General features: G+C 46.7%; 1 protein-coding gene across 1 annotated transcript in view; it reads left to right on the top strand.

Annotated features, from left to right (window-relative positions):
- Spp2 (secreted phosphoprotein 2) overlaps positions 1-25,128 on the top strand; it is a 186,272-nt gene that overhangs the window by 5,872 nt on the left and 155,272 nt on the right. Inside the window, exons 3-6 of the mRNA XM_076866406.2 lie at positions 875-997; positions 2,480-2,587; positions 7,980-8,034; positions 8,758-8,808. Coding sequence (XP_076722521.2) covers positions 875-997; positions 2,480-2,587; positions 7,980-8,034; positions 8,758-8,808 — 337 coding nt within the window. The remainder of the gene's footprint in view (positions 1-874; positions 998-2,479; positions 2,588-7,979; positions 8,035-8,757; positions 8,809-25,128) is intronic.

Genomic DNA, 25,128 nt, shown 5'->3' with positions numbered 1-25,128 from the left:
AATTTGCCGATCCTGAATCGTTGCCCCTGGGGGAGCACAGGGGTGGGTTCCTGCAGGACTCAGGTAGCATTTTAATCCACCCATTAACAGGTTACCTTGATTTTGTGAGCTCCTGTTCAGAACGGCTAGTTTAACGTCCACTGCAGATGCACTGACATTGAACCCACTGCCAAGAGAGCCAGGATGCCCACCGATGCGGAGCTCATCAAATGCATGTATCCTCCCCACAGGGCACATCCCTGTCTCTTACCCTTAGGAATCCTGAACGGCTCTTCAGAACTAGGTTTGAGGGGCCAACATGATCCACAAAAATCACAAACAATGCAACAACAAAATGAAAAACCCGTGACACTGAAGAGACCACACAAAGCGCGTTTGCTTGCGGTATTAGCACTGGGAGAAGAGAGTAGAGCATCCCGGTCTGGGAACGTGCACACTGGGACCCTCGGTTTTTGCTGCTCTGCATGGGTCTAGGAAGACTGCAAAAGCCCAGCAAGAGTGAATTTTGGAGTTATAAATAAAGTGCAGCTGGGGGTGAATCCCAGCAGTGGGGTCCAGGAATATTGGGGATCATCTATCAGTGCAAATTTTCAGAAGCCACACTGCCTTGGAGAGGACACACCGTCTTTTGTTTTCTTAGTGGCAATAACATTTTATTGGTTTCGTGTTTGTTGGGAGTATCCCATGACTTTGGTGAATCACTTTTTCTCTCTGGTCTTCAGGATGTGGGCGGGGCCTAGCCGATGCTAAGATCGTTCATAACTTTCATGGTGGGTGACTATAAATGTTTTCTCACTGGGCAGAGAGCATTGGGTCTAGACCTGTGGTCTTCATAAACACATCTGTTGCAAACTGACACCTTGTTTTCATGAAGGTCAATGTTCTGGATGAGGACAACGTGATCATGGATTTAGAGTTCAGCATTCGGGAAACTACGTGCACGAGAGATTCCGGAGCAGATCCCTCTAGCTGTGCCTTCCAGAGGGGCCACTACATGGTAAGTGCCACCCGGCCCAGAAACCAGTGTAAAGAAGAGCCCCCTCCTTCTGTGACCTGGGGCTGATTTGCAGTCACAGAATGAGCCTGGCCACCCCTGCCTGACACCTGGCTGTCCTGCTATTTGGTCACAGAGTTGCCTGGAACAAGCGGTGTGTTCAGTGTTTGAGGACATGAGCTCCTGAGCTGGGGAGTTAGTGGTTCTGAGTGATTTTGGAAAATTCTTTGGGCCTTGGTGCCTCCGTTTCCTTCTCTTTAAAACAGGGATGGATTTTTATCATGTAAAGTGAATACACAGAGGCCAGCCCCGAAGTATGACTCAAGATGTGTTTCAAATTCTGCTATAAAACATGCAAACTGCGGCGTGTGCTCCTGGCACGTATCACGTCACCTCATGTTGACCCTGGTGCACAGCATCTCCCTGCCAGGTCAGGCTTGTGAGTCCAGGGTCACGGTATGTGTCCCCTGTGATCAGAGCAGGTGCGACAGTCCACCCCGTGGCAGGAATCCCCTCCAAACCGCGACACGTCAATCCAGAGGCTGCTTCTGCAGGGTTTGTGTTTAGACGCCCGACTCCTCCAGGTTGTGGTACTCACAGGGGACTGACTGTTTTGTGGTTTATTTCATGAAACTTTCACTGTGACTGTGTGTTAGAAAGGACCCAACCAAAGTCTCCCAAGTATTCCTTTCTAACAAAATCTGTCTTCACCATGTGTGTGTGTGAGCGTATGTGTGAGCGTGTGTGTAAGCATGTGAGTGAGCATGTGTGTGAATGTGTGTGTGAGCATGTGTGAATGTGTGTATGTGTGTGTGGGTGTGAGACAGAGAGTGTATGCGTATGTGTGAATGTGTGTGGGAGTGTATGTGAGTGTGTGTGAATGTATGTGGGTGTGTGTGGGTGGGTGTATGTGAGTGTGTGGGTGTGAATGTGTGTGAGTGTGTGTGTGTGTGTGAACATGTGTGAATGTGTGTGTGAGTGTATGTGAGAGTGTGTGTGAATGTGTGTGGGTGTGTGAAGGTGGGTGTATGTGAGTGTGTGTGTGTGAGCATGTGTGAATGTGTGTGGGTGTGTGAGGGTGGGTGTGAGTGTGTGTGTGAATGTGTGTTTGTGAATGTGTGGGGGGGTGGGTGTATGTGAGTGTGTGTGAATGTGTGTGAGAGTGTATCGTGTATGTGTGTTTGTGTGTGTGCAGGTGAATGTGTGTGTGATTGTTCAAATGCGGACGATGCCAGGCAGCCGCTCGGCGCTAGAGCCCAGAAGGCCTGAGTTCCCCTGAAATGTGCCACATGTCAAACGCCGAGTCAGTGCAGTCTTTCATTGTTTCTCTTGGGCCTTTAGGAATTTTCGTTCTGGAGAATTGAAATGCCTCTGAGCCTCTCCCTTCCTGCTCCCTTTGGGAAGGCCCCAGGTGTGCTGGGCGGGCAGCACCGAGGCCAGCCCTGGCAGGAGCCGCTGGTGTGACTCCTGGTCCGTCTCTTCCAGCCCGTGGCTGCCTGCAGGAGCACAGTGCGGATGTCGGGCCTGCAGGCGCAGGAGGTGTGGGCTCACTGCCGCTGGCCCTCCACATCGGAGTCTGACAGCAGTGAAGAGGTAGGCCCCTCCCCTGGTCTCCTTCCAGACAGGCCTCCGAGGGTCTGTGAAGGGCAAAGTGACTTGACAGGGTGGCTGCGGTGTCACCAGGCCTGGGAGGGAGGAGCTCACCTGAGCAGCTAGATTGTTTCATGCGTCTCCTGCGTCTCCCAGACTCTGTCTTTATTCTCTCTCAGTCCCTCCCTCTTGCTTTTCCCCCTCCTCCAGGGACTCCTCCACCCTGAGATGTGGGGCCTGGTTTTAAAGTGACGATTGGCAGCTCTTCAGTTTTAGACCTGGGAACGTAGTCGGGTAGGCTGTAGAGGGCCATTTTCTGCCCAGTGTTCATAGCTGTTCACTAGCTCCGTGGTCCAGGTCGGGACTCCTGACCTTCACGTCACCCTGGTCATCTGCACCTCCTTGACCTGGTGAATCCCAGTGATCGAGTCCACCCTGTGGGCTGCTAAGAGGCACCGATGAGCTGATGCCACACAATCTCAGCTCAGGGTCTGGAGTAGGGTAGATGGTCAGGGAGTGGCATTGGAAGTGACTTAAAATAACACTACAAAATTAATAACAAAATTCTGTCTTGAAATTATATTACATGTTTATTTGTCTATTTATTGACTGCTCTTCTTACTAGAATGTACCTCTCCTGTGGGCAGGGAATGTTTACTTTTATCAGTCTAGGACACTGATACCCGGTAGGTGCTCAGTAAATATTTGTTGAGTTAATGCAACTGGGGAGGAAGTGACCCAGAATCCAGTATGAAGAGGAGGCCGCTTGACCCCAAACCAGGGGTAAAGACATCAGGTTATATTATTTGTTCATTCAAAATAGGGTAATATTCTTGATAGGTATTCAAAAATTCTTCCACTATTATACAACTGTATCCATCTAACATATTTCTCAGCACTTTCTATTTTTATTCAACTTATGAAAATTTAATTCTGCAGTGCAAATTACATTAGAAGAGTGTAAAATCTCTCAACTTCAGGAACTACACATAAAAGTTTATGTCCTCATGTTATTAACCTAGCCACACTGCGACTATTTTGCCTGGAAGTCCATTTTAGAATTAGGAAGCAATGAAACTCATATTGCGTGGGATGCGCTTCTTGGTGCAAAGGGGAAATAAAATTCAATCCATAAAGTTGAGCATCACCTTATGGGCTGATCTCCTGCATGCTGGCAGCCTCCAAGGGCCAATTCCCAGGTCATTTCTGAGCTTGCTTGTCCTGTCCCTTAAGGATCTTTTCTTGGTGTGAGGACAAGTGCCAAGTGGCTCCTGGTGTACACTGTTAAACTCATGTCAGTCTTCACAGTGTCACACACATGGCCCTGCTCACCCAGAAGCAACTAGGACCAAGCATGTCTCCCACAAGAATTTTGCTAGTATCATTTATGTAGCTTACGTGGGGGAGGAGGCGGGGAGTGAAGCAGGCAGGTGCTGGTCCTGGTGGAGGTTTTACAGTGACCTGGGGAAGGCGTCCACCATGTGGGGATCATGCTGTCTATAGGCAAACGTCTGGGACCACGTGGTGACAGAAGGAAGACCATGCATGGTGGGCAGACAGGGCTACCAGAGGAACTATGTCCAAACCAAGAGCCAGTCGGTGGGTGGAAGCCAGAACAAAGGGGCAGGATGAGCGGGGGGCTTCCCAGCACAAGAAATCATTTGGGGGTACCCCAAAGTGCCCAGGAAGCTGATGAGTTAAAATGACAGAAATCCATGAGGACTGGAATTAGCAAAATGTAGGGGGGATGGGCACAGGTGGGGATGAAGAGGAACAGCAGCCAGTGGAGGGGACTCCAGGGTCCAGCCAGGTGGAGGAGGGGCTAGTGGTCATGTCCACCATTCCTGGCCTCCTCCTAATGAACACAGGGATGCCAAAGGATCAGATCAAGAATGGATTGGCACCAGGTGAGAGTAATATGGAGTGCTGGGGGTGGGCACAGAGGGGAGAGGGAATGCTGGCAGGGGTTGGGCTCAGCAGTCAATGCAGGGAGACATGGATTCTAGTTCATTCCGTGGCCTTTAACACAAGTGAAGTTCCTTTAATAAGCGTCCACCTAGCTTAACCCCTCTTCCATCTTTGGTTGGGAAAGTCCATTCTGATTGTGCAATTCTCCACTCGATTCCAACTTTCTAGCCGTGTGGTGAGATCATTCTCTTCTCTTCCAACTCCAGGCTTTAAATCCTGATGTTAAACTATGTCAGCCTCTGAAACAAGATGAATTTGAAAATAAACTCTCAGGTTTCTTGCTCTTAATATTTGAGGATCATAAAGAATTATAAGCAAATTAAAAAGAAAAGAATTTCTGCACATTCAAGAAGTAGTATAAAGGGAAAAGAAGAAAATTGGGATTTAAAATAATACCTGAAAACTCTGAAATGGAGTTTTTTTTTTAATTTTATTTTAATTGACAAATAATAATTGCACATATTTATGGGGTGCAATGTGATGTTTTAATCTATGTATGTATTAAAGAAAGATTTCTTACACAAAACAGAGAAAAAAGTTAGGAAATCGCTGTCAGCCACTTTCAGTGAAAGTACCTGGTGATATCACAAACATGAAAGACCACCCACGAGGATGAATTCAGTCACAGAACAGAAAAAATCACTGTTAAAGGTAAAAAATGGAAGCAATAAAACTAAATAAGAAAGCCCCAGAATACAGAAAGTAGAGATCATCTGACAAACATGTAGAATACAGAAGAATTTCCAGAATGAGGACTGTAAGATCAGGAAAAAGGAAAGCCATGAAAAAGAGGCCCCAAGCCCCAAATGATAAAGACTGATAAAGACCGAAACCAAGGGGAAAACGTCTGGTGAGGATATAATAAGAGAAACAGCCCTGAAAACGAAAAGTCTGACCTTTCCCCTGATTTTAAAAAGAATGGTAACCGGAAAGGAATTGAGAAAAGAAGCTTCTAAATTTGTAGACACTCTCCTCCTCTCCTTAACAAACAGGCTGTGAATTGAGGGTAGTTTCTGTCTTTTTTTTTAGTGGAGTCTGTAGCGCAGGTGGCCCAGGAGCACCCACTCAGCCACACCCTGGTGGCAGCCATCTGGCCTGCGCTGCGGGCCCTGCCAGGTGGGCGCTCCTTCTCCTCTCTGACCTCCTGGAAGCCAGCCTGACTGTAGACACGCCTCTGACTTGGAAGTGGGGCGGGTGAGTTTGGCAGAGCTTCAGCCAAGAGACCCCCAACCATCCAGAAGAGAGGGGCGGAGGCAGAGTCACAGCAGCAGCCCTGGGCTCAGGGAAGGAGGGATTGATTTGCTGCTTTCCATTTCAAAAGATAGAAACTCAAACACTAGTTCAAATCCAAGAAGACAGAAATAGGCTAAGCCAGGAAGGGATTATTCCCTGGATCCCATTCCCAGAAAGGCAGGGAGGAGTTGGCCTCACAACGGACTCACCTAGGCCCTCCTTCCCCATCCCTCTCCTCCCCCTCCCCCTCCCTCCACCCCCACCTCACAGAAGGGCTTTCTCCTTGAGTCCGGAGGCAAGCACACGGTGCCTCCAGGTTCCCCACCTGAGCATCTGTTATCTCAGGTTGGAGGACTCTCCTGGCCTCCCTCACACTGGCCTGGAGTGGGTCGCGTGTCCCCTACTTTGTACACATAAACTTACTGTTTATTTATTGATTGAATTTATTTCCGATGTGCAACAGGATGATTCTTTTTTGGAAGGTGAGAATTGAACCCAGGGCCTTGCACAACCCCGGCAGGTGCTCCACACCTGAGCCACATCTCCAGGCCCTAATGTAGCCCTCAAATAACACCTTTCTCGGGAGGTGATTCCTGTACCACACTATTCATGCCTTTAATGTGCATAGTTTGGTGGTTTTCAGGAGATTCACAGGCGGTTGCACTGCCAGCATGGTCTAAATGCACAACACTCCCATTTCTCTGAACAGAGACTTCTGGACTGAGCCATTCTCCATTCCTCACTCTTCCCCACCCTATCATCAGTCGCTGATCTGATTTTTGTGGGTGAATCTTTCCATTCCGGCTGTTTTCTGTAGGTGGAAACATACATGACCCTTTGTGACTGACTGGTTTAACTTAACATGTTTTGAGGGTTCATACATGTTGTAGAATGTATGAACATGTTCATATGTAACCTTTACAAAGGAATTAAAGGTACTTTATTTCTTTTTATTGTTGAATAATTTCCCATTGTAGGATATGCTACATTTGATTTATTTGTTCATTAATTGATCAATATGTGGGTTGTTTCTACTTTTAAATTATTGTGTATAATGTTCTGAATAGTCAAGTCACATCTTTATGAGGGTATGTGACTTTAGCTCTATTGAGAATTGAACTGCTGGATCACATAGTAGCTCTTTAATTAACTTTTGAGGAACTGCCAAACTATTTCTGGTAGCAACTGCACCATTTTACATCCCTGAAAGTGGTCCATGAGGGTTCTAATTTCTACATATTCTTGCCAACACTTGTTATGGACTGTCTCTTACTTTAGCCATTCTGGTGGGTGTTAAGTAGAATCTCAATATGGTTTAATTTTCATTTTCCTAGTGACTAATGATCAGCCATTTGTATATCTTCTTTGGAGAAATGTCTATTTAAATCTTCTCCCCATGTTTTAATTGGGCTGTTTATCATTTTATTGTTAAGTTATTCACAAATATTTTATCTTACTTTGTGTGTCTTTTTACCTTCTTGATGATACCGTATGTTAAGTCCATTGTTTCTCTTTTGTTGTCTGTGTGAGTCTTATATTAAGTCTGATCTATTTTGATCTGGTTTTTATATGTCATGTGAGGAGAGGGGTTCAATGATATTGACTTTTTCTCGTTGTTTCTAGTTGTACCAGCATTAATGTTGAAAAGACCATTCTTCCTCCACCGAATTGTCCTGGCATGTGCCCCTGCCCAGGGCCACCCACCATGTGGGGCCAGGGCACTCCCCATGACTGTTCAGGAAGGAGCAGGCAGCAGGCGGGCAGGAAGGTGGCTTCTTGACACCTGGGTGGACTTTCAGTGGTTTCATGAAAGCTACTTGTAGATGTTAACACCTTGTTCTACTGAAGAAATTGTGGGGCTGTCACAGAGAGAAAACTCCAGAATCTGACTCATATTTAGTCTGTTTGCAAGTTGATAAAACGAAATTCCGTTTCTAGTCTGCAACGTTTGGAAGTATGTTCCAAGTCACTGACGGCTTTAGAGTCAGTGTAGACTTCACCCCGTTGCTCTTCCTTGCGTGCTTTCTTGAACAGGGGTTGGGCGTTGCATGGAATCACTTCATACAATATGCATTCTCATTGCAATAAAAAACATTATAGCTCAGAGTCCTCTGGATAATATTTAGGATTTTTTTAACCATATATTTTCTTTTTCATATGCTGACACCTACTGATATTGCTTACATTTCTTCAGCTGATTTTTGGGGACATGATGAGGTCCTATAGGTGGAGAAACAATTATCTACTTGGTAAGTTGAGAACTGTTCTTTTTTTCCCCTGAAACAACCACATATCGCCTTTCTTTGTGAGTCATTTGAAAGTAGAAACACCTAGGTACAGCCTTTGATCAATTGCACTAGCTGCAGAAAATATGCATTTCTTTTCACTTTGCTCCTTTCTTGTCACTAAGTATTAGTAGTAATAATAATAATAATACAATTATTCCTCTAGGTATTTCTCTATTTTTTTTCATAGCTTTTCCATATCCAAGTCCATGTGGTGACCCCACATCTCTGCAAACAGATGAGGCCAAAGCTGATTGCCCCCCATGAGGGTGCCGTGATTTGAACACCCTTGTTCCCCCGGTGCACTCTCTGGGTTGCAGGGCCCGGGAGGGCACTGACGTGTAGCTGGGGGGATCAGGACTCACCCCCATCTGACAGATGGGGGTTGACCTCTGTAGTCCCCACGGTGCGACTTGAGCTGACATCTCTGAGTCTCCTGGTTGGGGGAAGAAGGGTCTTCTCTTCTGGCCTCTAATTTGAAATGGGGTTGGCTAGTGTTCTGTGACTTAGGAGCCATCTTTATGTCTCTGATGCTTTTTCCTGTTGGTGCTAATGGTGCAAAATTCTTTGGTGACCTCCTGAAGCTTCTTTGTTTAAGAGGCATTTTTGTGGTATCATTTACACAATACTAGAACATTCTGGAAGTGGGCAGAGGAGCCTCGTTTTATGGCTCTTACTGTGTTACAGGTCTCATTCCTGAGGAACCCAGAAATGAGCAACATTATGATCCGTCGCTTGGTAAGTGGTTTATTTCCTTCTGTTCGACACCATCAGACTCTTTTCTGTTCAACCCAGCCTGTGCTAAAGCCATTCCATAGGCGTCAGACACCAACATACAAAATATTTTAACTGAAAATGAAAAGAGTAGTGATGCATGAGGCTGCTTTGCAAATCAGTGGAAAGGTAACATCGAGGCACCAGCTCATTTGAAAGTTATCAAAAATCGAAATGCTCCTGCGCCACCCCCAGAGCAGTCTCTGAGCAGTCCACACTGATAATCTGTTCGCCAGATACAACCCATCTCCTCAAAAGTGGTGAAGCTAACTGGTCCCTTCCCATAGCACCTGCTTTTTCACTGAATCTTTGCAATGGCTCTGCAAACCAGCTATGCCCCGTTTGCACAGGTGAGGGCATGGGAGGTAACTCAGGGCACGGACTGGCAAATGCAGAAGCTTACCCCTCCCTACAAGTGGCTCACGCTGTTCCCCACCCCACGCGCGGCAGCTCTGTTAACACTTTTTGTAGGTGAACAGACTAAGGCGGTGCATCCTAACTTGCTCAAGGTCACACTGCAGAGTAGGACTTCCATCCAGGCTGCTCATGGCAAACAAGGCTTTGAACAGGTCTGTCTAAACCTGTGTCCTATTTATTTTCCAGAAGCCTGATGAAGTTCAGAGTCTCCCACTAAAGGGCTTAACACATGCTAATATTCTGATGAGCTCAGTGTCTGAAGATTAGGCTTATGATGATTTATTTGAGTGCTGGGACTTAAACCTGAAGCTTATTTTTGAAAAATGCCTGTCACTTTGGGAAAATATGAAGTTACTTTAACTGTGACCACTGCTGAAAATGTTCTTTTAACAGTCATTTGGGAATTATCTTCAGACTATCTGTTGCTGTGTGTCAAAATTTCCCCAAATTTAGCAGCTTAAAATAACAAACTCAGTCTCCCAGCTTCTGGGAATCAAGAGCCCAGGGGCAACCTAGCTGGGGGGTTATGGCTTGGGGGTTACAACAAGGTTGAGACACGCTATCAACGGGGACTGTGATCTCAGCCGAAGCTTGACTGGGGATGGGGGATCCACCTGCCAGCTCATGCTCCAGCTTGTAGGAAGGTCTCAGTTCTCCTCGGGCTTTTGGCCTGAGAGCTACAGCTTCTCACCATATGGGCATTTCCGTGAGGCTGTGTGAATGTCCTGCAAAGATGGCAGCATTTCCCCAGTGACGATGGAGATAAATATATAGAGAGGTGGGGGGAGAACACGAGTATGAGCAAGGGAGGGAATGCTGAGAGGCGCGGTCTTCCATAAGCTCACCTTGCCAGTGGCCAGTGATAGATCTTCACTACTCACGCAGACAACCCTGGCCTGGGGGAGGGTGCTGACAGGAAGCAAGAACACCAGGAGGTGTTGGAGGAGGACCCCTGTAGATGCCATTTGAAGATGAAAAATTTTATGGATTAATGTGACCAATCCTGTTATATAGCTCAGATGGGACCTCTAAGCCAAATTCTAACCACTCTTGGGCCTTGGGAGCATCACAGATGCAGACTTTGAGCCAACTCAGAGGCGACTGTGAACTGGACAATTCAATTCAGTTCAGTTCAACACATGACAGAACAGGGCAGATCCCACAGAGGACCGAGAGAGAAAGGTGACAGTCCCTGCCCGCGGGTGCTCACAGGGACGGCTGAGACAGATCACAGGAGGCGATGCAGGGTGAGGAGAATCACTCTGGGCTCCGCTCTAGCCCAAGGCCACAGGGAGCCGAGGAACTTGATGAGGAAGACAAATGATGGGCCTCCGGGTCCTCTTGGCAGTGGGGTGGGGATGCTGGGCACGATCCTTGTCATTAATTCATAGTCACCTACTCTGTGTCATCATCACGTGACTGATGGGCCTGTGCTTTCTTTTCTATCTTTAGATCTGAGAAGGAGTTTTCCTCCTGGAAATGGAAGGAGCCCACGCTACCAGCACAGACCAAGAGCACACGCTGGCTTTGAGTAACGGCCCTGAGGTGAGGGGGACAGTTAAGTTTGCCTGTAGAAGCAGAGGGGACTTGGAGTGAACGCCTGAAGCTGGCCGCCTCCTGGCCCCTGCAGTGTGCGGCCCTCGCCACCTGCCCTTCCTCCTCCTTTCACCTCCTCTGGTTACTGCAGAGCAATGATGTCCTGAGTCCCATGCATCCTCCCTCGCCTTCCAAGCTCCCCCACTCCAAGAGCAAACAGACAAGGAACAGAGAAGACAGCCCCCTCCTCTGACCTGTCTCACCCCCCACCCGCTGCCCTCCTCCCTGACCGCCCCATGCTCCTCAGCACCATGTGGCCTGTGGCTGCCACCCCAGTCTCCTCCCTTCTCCGCTTCTTTGCAACCCAGATTTTAATCCTTCAAATCTGAAATCTGATCAGGTTTCCCTTTCTCGAGCTGTAATTAATACTGGCGACATTTGAACGAGCTCCTTACCCAGTGCTTCCCTGTTCTTTGGATTGTCATCTCTTCCTCTTGCTTGACGTTAACCGTCACTGATGTGTTTTCAGACGTGCGTCTCTGACCTTGCTCATACGGAGATCCAGGCCCTATGTCACTGAGGCAGTTAGGTGCAGGTGCAAGGGAATCTCCATGGCTTCCTGAGACTCAGCTTCCCGCCAAGCTTCCTTTCTTGATTGATGGCATCACCAGCCACCGAAATTGGCTGAGGGCCTCACTGAGCTTCTTCATCCTGGGTCTCCTCCCAGCATCCACAGCGTCCAACCCTGCTCATCTCACCCCAGGTTTTCTCTGCTCCTGGCCCTCATTTCTGCACACCACCCCTGAACCCCTGATTGCTTCTCGCCTGGGGTCCTGATCCCACGCCTCGTGTGCTGCCCTTGTCTTGAACACAGAGGAGACCCGGGCCCTTCTCCCCCTACACTCTGATGCTAGCTTCTCTTGTGGAGGAAAGCAGAGGTGTGAGGAAGCCAGACGGGAGCCTAGCAGAGGATGGCCTCCACATCCCCCAGGGCTGTGGGGAGCTGCTGTGTCACACCAGAGTCTCACCAGGACCTAAGTTCCCAGTGACTAGGGATCAGAGCCAACAGAGCTAGGTGCTTTTTAAAGATTCCCAAGTATTAAAGGGGCATCACGAAGGGCACATTTGAAAGAAATCTCAAGATGCAATTACAGATGTTGATTCAGTGTGTAGTTATGCTTCCCAGTGCGCTCGCTCTCTCTCTCTCTCTCTCTCTCTCTCTCTCTCTCTCTCTCTCAACACATACTGGACAGTTTATGTAACACTGCATGCTTTCAAGCATGAGGTCCAGATGCCCTGGAATGGCCCTCAGTGGCCCCCAAGCTCCAGCATTCCTGAATCCCTGCACCTCCCCCTGCTGCAGTCCCCAGATCACCAGCTCTGCCCCTGTGTTAGGCCTCGGCTCAGCTGTCACTTCATGATGCCACAAACCACCAAAACCAGGAGGGTGATGTTCTTCCTGGGGTTTCCATAGCCCTCATTGCAGGACATTGCAGGAGCTTGTCTCCTCTGCCCTTCAGGCTCTACCAGACTCCCCGAGAGCAGGGCTCAGGACCTTCCCCTGCCCTCATCCCCCAGGGCCCTGCATCCAGCCTGGGACACTCAGTACATCAGCGTCAGCAAATATTTTATGAGTGGATGGTGGCAAGCCTCACTTCGGGTTCTTGAGAGTTTTTTGAAAAAAAAAAAAAGTCTATGTCTGTGTATCTGAGTCAAGCACAGCATAATTAATTTTTAACCACCAGAATTTAAAAGAAGTCAACTGACATTTTACAAAAATAGCAGGAATACTCACCAGCAAGGCTGTCTTAGATAAGGATGCAAGTGGTAGATTTTCTTTTTCATCTATGGCACATGCTAAAAATAAAAACCAGCTTCATACTGAGATCAAGAAACTATTCACTATGAAGAAAAAGTTTCATCATATTTCTTTTTTATAGATGCAAATTGCTTTTTTTTTTTTGCCTTGTGAAGCATCCAGGCAGCAGGGGGGTGTAGGATTCTCAATGGACTGGCTGCGTGGTATATTAGTAACATGATTATGAGTTAGTAATGAAGGATATAATTATGCTGGTGGATATACACATACATGTCTAGCAACATAAATGCACCATCTGATTTTGGCAAAGAAAGTGGTCACCTGAAACATGTCTTTAGAGGTGACACAGACTGCAGACCAAATGTGGCAGCCCTGGCCTGGCCCTTGAGCTTGGCTGGAGTCCCAGTTAGGTCCCTGCACAGGAGGTCACAACTTTCTGCAGGGCAGGTGTCTTCACTGCTCTGGGTCCCCTAGAATCCTAAAATGAGGCTGGTAAGGCCAGCACAGGGGACCCAGTGAGGAGACCAATCCAGAGGCAGGTGGAACCTGGGCCTGCTTCTGCGTCTGCTCCTCCCACAGCCGTCACCCGGCCGGTGACCCGTGACCTCTCAGGTTTCTTCAAATGTTTGTTACTATGCCTTGTCCATTTTTGTTTCCACTAGACCTTGAAACCCTGGAGGATGCATTACCTTGTTACCTTCATTAGTTACTTTAGTTTAATAGCAAGTCGAAATACTATATGTCCACATAAAATTATTGACAGTATTTGTGTCAGTGTCACTAAGAACAGAGTATCATAATTGGTCAGGTTGAGCGGAAGGAATGAAGGAACACCTGACTGAAATTCAGATTGCCATTTTCAAATTGCCAGTGAAGTTTTCCCTCTGGGGAACTCTCTGGGGCCTGAGACTTTGGCTCATGAAGTCCCCAGAGCCTGACCCAGTCCCTGAATTAAAACAGGAGCTGAGTGTTTCTGTAATTTAATAAACACTCTTCTAGTATTCTTTCAGGTAGCTAAAAATGATTTAATACATAAATAGATGGTGAAATGCAATATTTAATAAAATAGTTCAGAAATTTTAAAATTTGAACTCAACAGTAGGAAATATGGAAAACCAGGCCCCAGCTCTCCTGCTGAAGGGATCTATTTGAGAGGGCTGCACTTTCATGGGGTCTGTAGCTGGAACCGTTCTGACTCATCAGTAATGCTGTGGCCAGAGACCCTCAGCACCAGGCGGTGACACGTGGCTGGCATGCCTTCCCCCAGGCTGTGGTGGGGACCAGCACGATGCCCAGGTGCTGCAAAGGAGCAGCTCTGTGAGGCCATGGTCAGCGAGTGTGTGGGGCACAGAATCAGCCCCGTTCATCCATTTACACAGTGACTGCTCAGCACATGCCCGCCTGCGCCCAGTGCTGCGCCCTCGGGTGTACCAGGTCTGTGTGGGGTCCTCACACGCTGCCTGCAGTACATGCCGGGCAGCACTGTAGAGAAGGCTTATTTTGCCACCTCTGTTTTATGGATGAGGAAGCAGAGCACTTAGGCACCCTGCTCAGGTGCTGGGATGGGGATCTGGCTTCCCAGGCTGGTCTCCAAATCCCGTCTTCCTTCCCGTAATTATCTGCCTCCATGTTTAGAGTGGCATACAAGGGCAGAACATCAAGGACTGCTTGTTTAAGGTACATCTGTTTTGTGTTGGGTGGAACCAGATGTGTCTTTGCCAACTAGAAGGCAGAGCTGTTGTGGGCAGAGTTGGCAACTTGCCTGCCCACCATCAGCCACGTAGGGGGGCTGGCCCCTAAAGGCTGGGCCACCCGTGGCTTGATGAGTGACTTCAATATTCAGGGATCAGACTCATTAGTGAGCACGTCCTCCCATGATCTCACCTGGGAGCCCACCCACCAAAGGGAGCCAGGTGCCTCAAGAAGATGGGGAAGATCCAGCCCAGGCTCCAGAGGCGGAAGCTGGCCATGGGCCACTCCTCCTATGCTCTGCTCTGACAGTCGTTGGCTGCACACTCCCGCCAACCCCTTCACCAGGTGCAGGCGATTCTCACCATCCGCTGGAGTTACTGTCTACAGCTGTTGCGAACACTGAATTAGCCAACGCTGAGTTACTGCTCCTACGGACAATATGGGTTTAGGTGCCGTTGAGCCTCTGGTCACCTGTTCCTCAACAGTTCAGTATGTGACCTTGTATGTGTGTTTCTGCCTAGATGCCTCAGGTAGCATATTTTCTTGACTCATTAACATTGAACTCATGGGCTGAAAGGAGGTCATCAACACGTGCGTTTCTCCATAAGGCACATGGCAACCTCCCTGCCTGGCAGCATTAGGCAGAACTACACTTGGGCCATTTTAAACAGTCACAGCATCCATAAACCAGACATGCATAAACAAGGCCACAGACATGCATAAACCAGCACTAAATAGACCAGGAAAAGGGCTCTGTTTATATCATGAGGACTGGAACAAGAAAGCCCACTGCTGCCTTGGGTGACCTTAGCTGGGAACTGGTGGGTGGGACCACACTGTGTCCAAGAACCAAGGGAAAGCGGCATGAGCAGCTTCGGGAGACACAGTGAAGGCCAGTGAGTAGGCGCACTCCAAGGACAGTCCGGGAACTGTGGGCACCACCTGGACGATGTCCCCCCTGCATGAGCTTGTCCCTAGCGCTCCCTTAGTCTCTGTGTTCCCTTCTCATCCTGACTTTTAAGAAAAGCTGTCCCCATTTGCTGCGCCAGGCCCTCGTCACTCCTCTGCTGCACACCAACCTCTCCCCGTGTGGTGACCTCCTCCTGGACGCCTCCCCAGCCTGCATCCCCCTTCCTCTGCTGAGCCTCCTGGCCCCATGGGATGCTGGTGACCACTCCTTTCCCGACATCCTCTGGCCTCTGGGATTTTGTCCCCTCCACTAGCTCTCCTCTCTGGCCAAGCCTTCTTCCTGCTCTTCTCAGATCCCTCACCTTCCTACTGTCCCCCAGTGGCGACAATCACCAAGGTTTGGACCTTGGCTCTCCCTCTGCTCACTGCCTTCATATCTGTCCCAGGTACCCCCAGGTGACGCCCCCTCACCTGGTGGCCTGGTTGCTCCACTGGAATCCCAGGCTAGAGTGAACCACTGCTTGCTAGACACCCCCACTGGAATTTCCATATAAAGCTCAGAACAGGGTTTTCCCTTGGGAACCTACTCCTCCTCCTGTGTCCACTCATCCTCCAGGCACCCGGCTTGAAGCAGATCCATCTAGACCTCCTCCCCTTCCTCCCGTGACCCAGTTCTGCTCGTCCTTCCTCTGACATGTTCCTGGCTCTGCCCTGTCTCTGTGTGGTCTGCTCAGCTGCAGCTCGACTTCTCCAGCCTGCACAGAGCCATCTTGTTCCCTCAAAGGCTTTGTCCCGAGTTCTGACACAAGCCCTCGCCAGCTCGAGGGCCCTGCTCACCTGCAGGATGAAGTCTCAGCTCCTGGACGCTGTGGTGCCTGAGCACCTCCCTGAAGCAGTGTGGTCCCTGTCTGGGTCCCTGGCTCTGCCTCCAGTTTGCATGGAGAGTCTCGTCCAGCTCCTGGCCCAGCTGCTGGCACTCAGTACTCCCGCCCCAGCTCCCCCGAAGGGCAGCTTTCTTGACTTTCCCTGTCCTTGGGTTGTCCTGCACGCAGGCCTCTCTGCAATTGCATCCACCACCCTGTGCTCTGACTGGGCCATCTTCTCCACTAGCTCATGATGTTCTTTTTTTTGGTGTAGCTATGCCTTTTTGATCCTTGTAATGCCCAATAAACGCTTCGTGCTTGGGCGATCACTGAATGGGTGAGAGGATGGACCAGCATTCCTTTCTCCAGCCCTGGGTCTGCGGATGCCCACAGCGACAGCCAGCCGCTCCTTTATGGTTGGACCAGGGCCTTCCTTCCCAGACTCATGTCACAAGCACCTCCTTGAGACACGGGCCAGCACCTCGCTCCAGGTGTCTCTCTTTAGAAGAGCTTCCTTTCTGGAGGGAAGTCTCTGTCCCCTGACTCCATTACCTCTTCTTCCCAGTGTCTCTTGCTCCTTGTTGGTGGTCGGTCAAGGAGCTGGCTGCTTTGCACAGTGGCTCCCATCTCTCGGATCTGCTCCTGGGCGGTCCTGGGAGTCCTGGGTCCTGGGCACCCCGCACAGGAATGTGGCTGCTCACCATTTCTGTCTAACTCTCCCTTCCTCCTCTCTTCACAGCAAAACATGCACCGAAGGAAGAGAGGTTGCAGACAAGAAAGACGCTACAAATCGCATGACTTTCCTCCTGATCAGTGTGGTCTGTAATAAACGCTTCCCTTTCCCCATGAGACTCTTTCTTTCATTGCTCGATATAAAAAATAATAATATAAACTACTAGACTTTTAGATGAAAAGCTAAATACATGAGAATATTATTATCAGCTAAGGATTTGAGGAGTTGAAGACTCACGAGGAGACTGTGTAAGTAGTCCCAGGGGCTCTGTGTCAGAAGAGATGGTGCCTCCCTCCATGTCTAGCTTTAATGTTGAAAAGATCATCCACATACCCCAATAATTCAAGATGTTAATAATGGAGGAATTCAGGTGGGGCAGGGCACGGGGTGGGAGAGAGGGGAGATGCCAACTCTGCATCCTTTCTGCTCAATTTTCTTGTAAAACTAAAACTGTTCTAAAAATAAAGTTTAGTAATAAAAAATTCATTGGGAGGCTAAGGAGTAAGAAGTGTTACAGTCGATCACTGTCCCCACGAAATACTGTCATTACTCTTCCCTTCAATTTTCTTGGTCTAGGAGATCAATAGGGAAGTGACTTTTTAATCAATATAGGTATTGCTAGGAGGATCCCACGGGAATGAAGTCTGTGTGCTGCAAGTCACCCGTTTAGAAACGCATCCCAAAGTAGGTACATTTGTGAGGGGCCCAAGGGTAATGCAAGGGTCTGAGAGTATGAGTAATCCCAGGCTCATTGGGGTCCCTACTGGGACTGACACCACATCCGTTCCCAGGGCTTGGACTGAAGATGGCAATTTCTGGACCATGACGAGCCATGTCGCCACCAGGACCCTGCACCTGGACACAAAAGGCACTCTTCATTGCTGCCCAGTGGGAAGGGCTTCACACTTTACAGTGGCTGACGAGGCTTGTCCCTCCAACTTTTCTATTTTTCACCCCAGGGTTTTCCTGAGTATTCTCATGCACTTATTTTATTTCAACTTTAAGATCATATCATCAACTTATGAAAAGTTATCTTGACATTTTAAATCTAGTTAATTACATCAAATTTATAGATGATTTTTATGACATTGATATTGTTAGATTTTTGAGTTTTGTTCTACAAGACTAAGACATAACATTTCCAATTATTGGACTCTTACATCTCCTAATAAAGTTTAAGAATTTTCTTAGATGTGTTCTGCATATTTCTTTTTTAAAATTGTTTCTTGGTATTATTGTTTTGGTTGTTATTATTGATGGAATCTTTCATTATTATGCTTTATGATAGAGACTGACTAACCCATTTTAGGTTTTGGGCCTGGTTTCCTGCTGAAAGTTCATAATGTTGCCACTAGGTTTTCAGAAAATACTCTTGAATGATCGATTCATTTAATCATAACTTTTGAAATAATATTGGTTCAGACTTTCCATTTTTGAAATGTCACCTTTTTCTTTTTCCCATTATTTTTTGGTGAACACATTCCAACAGGCCCAACTAATACTAGGATGAAAAACATCCTTCTCTCATCCCTTGCTTCAACAGCATTCTAAGCAGCATTTGAGAGGTTCATTGTTAAGTACAATGCTGCCTTCTGAAGTAGCTATATTTCTAATCAGAAGACTATATTCTTCTACTGTTAAGTGTTTATGATATAAACATGGATTAAACTTTGTCAGATGTATTATTATTTCTTCTTTGGTAACAAGATAGAATGAATTATGCAGAGAATCACTGGGATTGAACCATCTTTGGATTCTTGCAACAGCCCTACCTAGTTATGGTTCGCTGTTCTTTAAAAGTTCCATTGTTTCATTCAGAATGTTTGCATCAACTTTCATTAATGAGATTAATGGGTAATTTATTTTTTTGTGCTACTTTGCCTGGCTTTGGTATCAGTGTTGTAGAATCTCTTCTGCCTGTCTGTGCAGTTTCTCTTCAACACCTTCTCCTGCCCCACTGGTCTCCAACACTTGTCTAATGAAAGACCTTATCCTTAGATGTCCTTGGAGGCAGGTGTGATTGCTTTTATTAACTGTATATAAAGTAATTCATATATATTAATTTACATATTTTTTGTAATTTTCTAACCTTTTAATTTGCCAGTCTTTCCCAATTTTGCTAGCACATTTTCTGCATTTTCTTCTGAAGACAATAGTAGCAAATGCACCCAAGGCATGAGACAGTCACTTCTTGCTTAGCAGTGATTGTTGGCCTAGGAGAATGCTGGGCTGTGTCAGGAATGCCTGGTGACAGGATTGTTGGAATTGTTCTGAAACGTGTCTGTTGGGATTGTGAGAGCCAACACCACCACTGAGTACAGCCCAGGGCACAGCAGACACCCCTGGCCTCCTTATGGAACTGGGTGGGGACACGGCCACATGAAGCTGTTGCCAGTAACAGAGACCTCATGAAGATGCACTGAGGCCATGGGACCCAGGTGCTCTGTACCCTCCACTGACGCTGTCTCCAAGAACAAACATGACCTAATTCCTTCAGGTCAGAATTCAGGTGAGTAAATTTTTTGTAAAACAAAGTGAACTTGTGGAATTTATTTTTTTCTTTCTTTTTTTCTGTTTTTTTTTTTTTTGGAGTGGTACACACCTGCCCTCAATTGTGGGCTTGAGGAAGGCTAGGATTCCCTTTTGGCTCTCATCTTGATAGAAGTCAAAGTATAAGATAAACTGACAGACATCTCCATAAAAGTGTCATTGTGTGACTGCGAGGCTTACAGCAGAAAAATGTTGGCCTCTTTCTGGCCCCTCTCCAGAGGCAGGTGTGACTGGAGCCACCTGTGGGAGAGGCTTCCGCTGCGAATCAGCAGCAACCAGAAGAACCGTGTGGCATTCTTGGGGCCCCCAGGAATGTGCACTTGGTTCTATAGACAGTGTTTGCTCTCCTGTCCCTTCACAGCTGGGGATTAAAAATTGCCCAGAATTCAAATATTTAATGTTCTTCTTTGGTTTCCATCCCTGGAGTGTCTCAGTAGGTCTGTTGCCAACGTGTCACATGTCACGTTGTTCCTCCCCCACCCAGGTCACCATGTGTGGGAAGGGCTGGACGGTCAGTTCTCACAGGGGCTGACTCCACTCTGTTACTTTCCTCTCCAGATTGCAACAAGACGTTTAATTTTGATCACGAGAATGATTTCACAGAGTGTTTTCTCGTGTCTTCAGCAGCCACGGGGTGTTAGTGGTGTGCAGAACCTGCGTAAGGGAAGTGGATGAGGCAAGCTAGACTGACCCTATAGAATATTTCCTCGGCAGAGTCGCCAAGTTCTAGACTTTTAAACCAAGCTAGATTCAAAATCTGTTCATTTGCAAATGAACAGATGGGTCAACTCTGAGTTTTTCAGACTTCTGCTTCCTTTCCTACTCTATTTCCTCAACACCCTGCCATATCCGACTGCTTGCAGAGAAGGAGAATCGAATCCGAGGGAGGAAGCCATGCTCCTAGGCATCTGGTGGAGGAGGCCGAGGTTGAGTCCGAACACAGTCTGTAGGTGGCGTTGCGTGGCCAGAGGCCCAGACACAGTTGCTATGGTAGCAGCTGCAGCCACTCGTCCAAGCAGCTCACAGAGTCGAAGACTCATATTGACATGAACTCCATCCAGGGGGCTCCCAAAGACAGAACAAAACTGATGTTTAGTCCGCTTGTTACAGCTTCCACTGCTGTAACAAAATACCATAGATGTGCAGCCTGAACAACAGACAAGTGTTTCTCACAGTTCTGGAGTCTGGGAAGTCCAGGATCCCTGGTGAGAGCTCTCTTCCTGGCTGGCAGGTGGCTGCCTTTTTACTGTGTGAAGACATAGTGGAGAGAGGAAGCCCTGGTTCCTCTTCTTATAAAGTCACTAATCCCATCATGGGGGCCCCACCCTCATAACTTTACTGAGCCCATTTACCTCCCCAAAGTCCCACCTGCAAATTAGTAATTAGAGCTTCAACATGTGAACTTTGTGACACAAACATTCAGCTCAAAACAAGTGCTCATGAGACACTGGACACAGGGAAGTTGTACCCTCCACCCAGGAACCCCATGAGACAGGGTCACAGGCATAACTGTTAAAAACCTCCACCCCACAGTCCCTGTCCTGAGCTGTCTCCTCCCTAGAAGAGCAGGAGTGTCCTGTCCACTGTGGGTCCCCCAGTGGCTGCCGTCCTCACTTCTCTCCTCAGCTCACCCTGCAAAAGAATGGGTTCCCCAGGGTAAGGTCCAGTCTTTTGGGAGATGTCAACAGGCCAAAGGAGAGAAGTCACCGGGAACCTGCTTGTTGTGGCTGATTTGCCAACCGTATTGATTTGTACAGAACAGTGATAGGTCATGGGAGAAGCCTCAGGTCCTTGACCCCCAAACTTCTCAAATTTCTTGGGTTTGCATGTTTACCCCAGCCCACGCCTTCCCCTCATTTGACTCCACCTTCAGGTCCACTTTGCCGGGCCTCCTGCCACCCCTTGAGTTTTCATGACTTCATGATCTGGAATGTGGTTTGGGTGCTAATGTTGGTGTTTGGTTTCCTTCCTTTACATCCTGTAGCAGATCGCTTCAGTTATTACCCTTTGGTGAACCAAATCCACAAAACATCCAACACTTATTTTTCACTATCTCTTTTGCCAGTATTAAAATGAGCTCAATCTTCCCTCTGCTCTCCTTTGGTGCTGTTTGTAATGCAAGTCTCGTTTATTTCAAATGATCGCTACTCACTTCTGAAGCACTGTTTGAATGTGGCTATACTAATAGAGTTAATGGTCAGGTTTTCAATCAATACTTTACTTGCCAATAGGCTCACCCTGGCTGAACCCTGGACTGCTGACCAGGAGGAATTCCTTTTTAAAATAAGAGCTCAGATTTTCTGGTCCAACATGTAAGCAGCTTAGAAATTGCCACTCTTCTTAGCAAAAAGTAAAAAAAGTGGAACGACTAAAAATCAACTCTTAAATCCATTAGAAAAATTAGGTCACAGGCAGACTTATGTTCCTCAAAGGAGAGAGAGAGACCAGTGGGTACAAAGAGTCCTGACTCAACATAGCAGGAAGCCACATGCTTGGGAAAAACTGAACTGTAATTGACAAATTGCTGGAGGCTTAGGATGGTGAAGTTTGAGGATCAAAAACTCCAGGGACCCCTCATAGGCACAGGTGTACCCCCACACTACTTGTGAGCGTTATGTCCGAACTTCTAACCTCTACCAGGCCTGCACAGTGAACACCCCTCCCTACAACATCATGTCTATCATTTAATGTCAAAGTACACCAAGCGGGGAAAAAAGGCACACACACACACACACACACACACACACACACACTTTGAATAGAGTGAAAAAAACTTCAGAATCAGAGTCAGATATTGCAGGGATATTAGAATTATCAGATTTATGTTTTAGTGGTTTAGTTTTTTTTTTTTTTTCTGCCACTGTAACAGAATGCACAGACTGGACAAAGTATAAGAAAAAAAATTTTTTTTGGCTTATGGTTCTGAAGCCAGTAAGTCCAAGATTGAGAGATGGCATCTGGTGAGGACCTTTTTGATGTATCGTAACATGATAGAAGGCAACCCATGGCAAGAGATCAGGCCAAATGCCTCTTTTATAACTAACTCACTTCTGTGATAACAGCTTTGTCTCATTTATAAGGTTGATATTTTCATGACCTAAACCACCGTTTGGATGTCTCATCTCTTCATCACAATGACAATTCAATCTCAGCCTGGATTTTGGAGGGACTTTCAAGTGATAGCAAATAATATTTCAAAATTATTATTAATACGCTAAAGGCTTAACCGGAAAAAAATAACATGCAAGAACAGATGGGTAATGTAATCAGAAAGATGGAAAAATCAAAAAGAAGCGTTAGAGATAAAAATGCTGTAAAAGAAAGAAAAGTGCCTTTGATGGGGGAGACTGAAGACTGCTGAGGAGAATCTCTGAACTTAAGGTGTATCAATGTGAATTTCCCAAATGGAGAGCCAAAGAGAAGCATGCTGTGGGGTAACTATGAAGGTGTCACACGTGCAGGGAGAACTCTACAGGGGAAAGAGAGTCAGGAGCCAAAGCAATATTTGAAGCAACAGTGAATCCCAAAGTTAATGTCACCAAATCACAGTTCCAGGAAGCTCAGAGAACACCATGCGGGAGAAATACCCCAAACAAATACACGGAGGCATGTCATAGTCACACTTCAGAAAACCAAAAGTCGCTCTGGTTTCAACCTGGAACGTCCACCAAAGGCCAGGTGTCACAGACCCCGTGTCCAGCAGGTAGTGCTATTGCAAGGTGCTGGAACCTTGAGGAGTGGACCTTCAGGGAGGTCTTGGGTCACCGGGAGTGTGTCCTTGAAGGCCCTTCCCTTCCCTATCTTTTGCTTTCTGGCCTTAAGGTAAGTAGCAAATAGAATTACACAAAATGCCCAATCAAAACCCCCAAAGGGAAGAAAAAGTGTGAAGACAATATAGCGACAAAGAACAAGGATAGAAAATAAAAAACAATAGCAAATATGATAGATATTAGTCCAGCTTTATCAGTGATCACTTTAAACATCAGCTGTCTGGATACACCAAATAAAGACCAAGGTTACCCGAGTGATGGGAAAACAAGAACGAGTTCTATCTTATCTAAGAAAAAAAAAAGCCTCTTTAAATGTAAAGGCATAGAGAGTGAAAGTAAAGATGTGGAGAAAGATGCACCATGCTAACACTATCAAAAGAAGGCAAGAGAAATGTATTAATTTCAGTCGAAGCAGATTTTGGAGCAAGGGAAGTCGTCAGGGATGAAGAAGGAAGTTACAAAATGGTAAAGAGGTCAATTCTCCAGAGGACGCAACGACCCTTAGCGGGTATGCACCGAACAATAAGCAAAAGACGATGAGAGGAAGGACGGATAGAACCAGAATCATATGGATCCACTATTATAGTTTGAAACTTTAACCCATGGCAGGTAGAAGATCAGTCTAAGTGCATGGTTAAACTCAACAGCACCTTCAATCAACAGGATGTGATTGACGTCTACAGCCAGCTCCATCCAACACAGCACAGTCCACATTCTTCTCAGTCCACATGGAGCTTTTGCCAAGATGGACCACATTCTGGGCTATAACACACACCTTAGCAAATTCAGAAGAGTAGAAGTCATACAGTACCTCTCTCAGAACAGAGAGGAATTAAACTGTAAATTATAACAGAAGGAAGACGGCTGGAAAATCCCCCAAATACTTGGAGTTCAAACAACATACTTCTAAACAGCACCTGGGCTAAAGAAAAAAATCTCAAAGAGTAATTTTTAAAAAATATATTTTTAGTTAAATAAAGATGAAAATACAACTTATCACAGTTTTGGGATACAGTGAAAGAGGGCTTATAGGGAACTATATGAATATGGCATTGAACATATTTACACAGGAGAAGAAGAAAGACCTAGAATCAATAATCTAAGCTTAGACTTTCCAAAACTAGAAAGGGTTTGGGCCTGGTGTGGTGGCTCAATTCTTCTCTGGAGAATTGACCACTTTATCATTTGTAACTTCCCTCTTCAGCCCTGACAACTTCCCTTGCTCCAAAATCTGCTTCGATTGAAATTAATACATTTCTCTTGTTTTCTTTTGAAACTAAATCCAAAGTAAGCAGAAGAGAAATAATAAAGGTCAGAGCTAAAATCAATAAAATTGAAGACAGGAAATTAACAGAGAAAAATCAATAAAACCAAAAGGTGATTCTTGGAAAAGATCAATAAAATTGATGATCTTATGGGTTGATGAAGAACAACAGTTAGATGACCCAAACTACTACTATCAGAAATGAAAGAAGGGACCGTCACTGCAGAACCCTGGACATTAGAGTGATAATAAAGGGAGACGTGAACAAATCTATGGGTCAGTTCCTTAAATAACACAATCTGCCCTAACTGTCCACACTAGAGAGAACAGGCAGGGAAGCTCTTCTGAATAACACTACAATCGTGGTTACTTAGTGCCATATATTTTTTTCCAAACCCATGGCATACAACATTCAGAGTGAGCCCCAATGTAAACTATCCTGCTTAAAAGATGAGGAGGTTGGGCCTGGGGTTGTAGCTCAGCGGTAGAGCACTTGCCTAGCATGTGTGAGGCACTGGATTCAATTCTCAGCACCACATAAAAAAAATAAATAAAATAAAGGTATTGTGTCTATCTATAGCTAAAAAGTATTTTAAAAAAAGAAAAAGACATGGAGATCAGGACCCAGAAACACAGAGAAGAGCCCTCATGCAGATGCAGGGAGAAGACACCATCTATAAGCCGAGGAGGTTGGTCCCAGAAGAATCCTCACCTGCTGACACCTTGATCTT

The sequence above is a fragment of the Callospermophilus lateralis genome, chromosome 9 (genome assembly GCF_048772815.1).
Source record: "Callospermophilus lateralis isolate mCalLat2 chromosome 9, mCalLat2.hap1, whole genome shotgun sequence".
NCBI lineage: Eukaryota > Metazoa > Chordata > Mammalia > Rodentia > Sciuridae > Callospermophilus > Callospermophilus lateralis.
This window is presented reverse-complemented; position numbering and strand designations above follow the sequence as displayed.